Source organism: Austrofundulus limnaeus, unplaced genomic scaffold (genome assembly GCF_001266775.1).
Source record: "Austrofundulus limnaeus strain Quisiro unplaced genomic scaffold, Austrofundulus_limnaeus-1.0 Scaffold8, whole genome shotgun sequence".
Lineage (NCBI taxonomy): Eukaryota > Metazoa > Chordata > Actinopteri > Cyprinodontiformes > Rivulidae > Austrofundulus > Austrofundulus limnaeus.
Window position 1 is genome coordinate 3,053,400 of NW_013952410.1, and position 3,160 is coordinate 3,056,559.

The window sequence follows — 3,160 nt, forward strand, 5'->3', positions numbered from 1 at the left end:
GATTCAGACTCAGTTGACAATTCTGTTATAGAATGTGAGTATTTCTTGTGAACATAAACTGCAGCACCACCTCAGTTTCTGTCCTATTTTGGACCATTTGAGGTTGCTGCAGGCAAAAGTGTAACAAGTTTCACAAAAATAATTGCATTCATTATATGATTTTATTGCTTTATTTATCACAGCCGCATGAAGAGTGGGGGTACGACAGCCTTCGGTGAAGATTCCAGGTGTCAGAAAGGCCTGTTTCTGGACCGAGTGTTGATCACTCCTAAGACAGAGAAGGCACTGGCTGCTGCCGTCACCAGACTGATGGCCCCAATGGCCCGTGAAGCCTGAAGAGAAATGGGAGGACAGGAAAAAACAGKGGTCAGATTTCAACAGTTCTCAATGAGTTTATTTTTCTTAATCTATGCATTCCAACAGCTTGATCTAACAAGTGAAAAGTGTGCATTGTTGTCATAAGCAAAACAAACAGTGAAAGACCTGCTCAGACACCCCCTCCCCGTAGCGCAGAAGGGTCACAAAGTGCTCGCAGTTGCTCCCCAGCAGGTCATAGGACACTTCCTGGTCGATGAGGATTTGAGCTCGCTGGATGATTTCGTGGACAGGCAGAGGCGTGTGGTTGTCGTCGTACTTGTTGTTGACGCGGTACGAGTCGCTCCCCACCACCTCCTTCAGCAGCTGCATTCGCACCACGGCCTTTCTGCTGAAGACAGACTTCACGCTGGACATGGTGGCTGCCTGGCTCTCATCTGAGTGTTAAAAACATTAAAATGCTACACTTTCCTGTGCAATAACTTGAAAAAAACACACTCCCTCGTTCTTAAAACTGAGATAGGTGAAGTCAATATGATAATTAAAATTGGCAGTGTACAAGGTTTCATACACTTTGAATGTTTTGACAAGTGACACACAAAAATGAAAGTACGGTCCATGTAAAAACCTGATTTTAATGTGAAAAACAGGCTAGTTTACGCAGTAAAATACTAAGTGTGGCTGTCACCTGCATGGAACATAAGTGCCTGTGATATGCATATCCTTGAAATACAAAAAGTCAAAGAAAAAACTTGGCAAAATACTTATGGTTTTACCCATTTTGTCACACTACTGGCTTATTATCTTTTGWACTTTGCTCAGCCAAAGTGAAACAGGGAGTGACAGCAATGAGGAACTCTTTAAGAAATGGAACTCCCTCTTTGTTTGCTGAAACAATATTTGAACTCTCCTCTTAATCTCTATAATCAAGAAGATAATCTAAAGAAACATCAGATTCTTCTCCACAGTCTGTGTTGTTGGCTTTTGCAGCAATGCTCTGTTCACATTCAAACATTCCCCTTTGACATCACTTCCTGTTACTTCACATCAGAATATCTCAACAACTGTTCATCTCAGTGGTGTGAAATATTTTTTGCAGTCCTTTATTAATGTTATCTTTCCAAAAATGCATTCATGTTTATGACAAAAGCATTTATGTCGCAGGTAGTTTAAGCTAAATGAAAGCCCAACAAACAGTATTTTTTTACATTTTATCTGTCAAATCTTCCTGTTAAATAGAAAGTTGATTATCTCTTGCAAATCTTAATGCTATTATTAAAAAAAGTCTGAATGTTAATTTAATTTAGAGACACACATCTACTGACCAACGGGAGTTAGGTTGATGATGTAACCGTCTCCCAGGTAGAGAGCCCAGTGCTGATAGGCTGGTCTGAAGATCTCAATGAGGTCACCCGGCTGGGGGTCACTGGAGGGGTCGGGAAGGTCAGGGTCATTAGAGGCCATCTAAAATAGATAGAAGAAAAAGGGGCAGTTGTTTAATTTGACAAACATGTTACTTAGTTTTGTGTTTAATTAAAAGTAATACTGGCAAACAGAGCTGTAAATTACTCTCACATCCACGCTAACACACAGATACTGTATTCTGCTCACTTACAGCTGAGTTCTGTCCTTGTTTATCCATCCCACATCATGCTTCCACAAACTCTATGGAGAAAAAAACAGACAAAAATGCTTCATATCACCAGCTAAAAAAGATTTAAATCTATTAACAAACTAATCACCTGGATGTCAAGAACAGACAGATTTTGTTTTTTCTTTTATTGKGTTTTAATAAGATTTGACCCAAAAAGCTAAATGACTACATTTTCAATAAGAAGAGAATGCTAGATAGAGCGGTACAATGGTCAACCATAGCTACACATTCACACATACAAAGAACACACACCACCAACACACAGACAATGCTCACACAAGCTCCTGTATCATCTGTGCTGCTACAATGGCACCATCACAATGCAGAAACCAAGAGAAAATAGCTTGAATTCAGGTTGTTTTAAACAGAAAAAAAAGCCACTTATGATGATAAACTTCATTCTTTAAACTGTTTCTTCTGTTTGATCTTGTTAGTATCAAAGAAATATTAATATGTATTTTTTAGTGATTTAAATTAGAAACAAGTGCTCAGTTTGGATCAAAGTTAAGCTTGAGTGGGTTGAAATTTATATTCATCCAGGGGAGCATTCCATTAATAATGTATGATGGCACAATAAAGGTTGCCTATTATTTATTAAAAGACAACACCACCAGCATTAGAAAGCTGTTACGGACACAATAATAGAATTTATCTATTTATAATGTTACAGATCATGCCACTAAATTCATAAAATGTATGATCAAAGCAGAGCAAATACTTACAAAGGTAATACTTACTCAAACATCAGCAGCTTTTTCTTCCTCACCATTTTAATTCTCCATCGTAAATCTGCACAAAACCTTTTAAAAAGATCCAACAAGAAGAGAAAAAGCACAACGATGATCCCAAGTTGTTGAAAGGACAACTATAGTTACTGAATGTCTCAAAGCCAGACAAGAGGCTGGGTGTTCTGCTGCAGGTTGTACAGTGTTCACTGTGTCGACTGACCATGGTTTTTGAACACAGTTGCTCGGGTCTTTGTCTCAGACACACACACACACACACACACACACACACACACACACACACACTTTTGCTTTCTTTTTCTGCAAACCAGTATATAATGTTGGACTTGTATTTGTAGTTGAGTAAAAAAGCAGCACTAATTTATATTGTTAGATCAGAAAATCTGTTGTGATTCTACCTTGTGACTAAAGAAACATTCTTAAATTTACTCCAAAGGTAAAAACC

The 3,160-nt window shown here is 38.4% G+C and overlaps 1 protein-coding gene across 1 annotated transcript; it reads right to left on the reverse strand.

The window, feature by feature from the left end:
- Nucleotides 1-142: 142 nt before the first annotated feature.
- Nucleotides 143-2,916, reverse strand: plaat1 (phospholipase A and acyltransferase 1). The gene is made up of 5 exons (XM_014034767.1): nucleotides 2,707-2,916; nucleotides 1,931-1,980; nucleotides 1,641-1,779; nucleotides 484-752; nucleotides 143-332 (listed from the first exon to the last, which is right to left on the reverse strand). The coding sequence occupies exons 2-5, from the start codon at nucleotides 1,955-1,957 to the stop codon at nucleotides 231-233; spliced, it is 537 nt and encodes a 178-aa protein (XP_013890221.1). The 5' UTR covers nucleotides 1,958-1,980; nucleotides 2,707-2,916; the 3' UTR covers nucleotides 143-230.
- Nucleotides 2,917-3,160: the final 244 nt, after the last annotated feature.

Coding starts and splice junctions, on each gene's coding strand:
- plaat1 (XM_014034767.1), bottom strand. CDS start 1,957: ATGGATAAACAAGGACAGAACTCAGCT. Junction 1,780..1,930: donor AACAAGGACAGAACTCAGCT/GTAAGTGAGCAG, acceptor TATCTATTTTAG/ATGGCCTCTAATGACCCTGA. Junction 333..483: donor GGGAGGGGGTGTCTGAGCAG/GTCTTTCACTGT, acceptor ATTTCTCTTCAG/GCTTCACGGGCCATTGGGGC.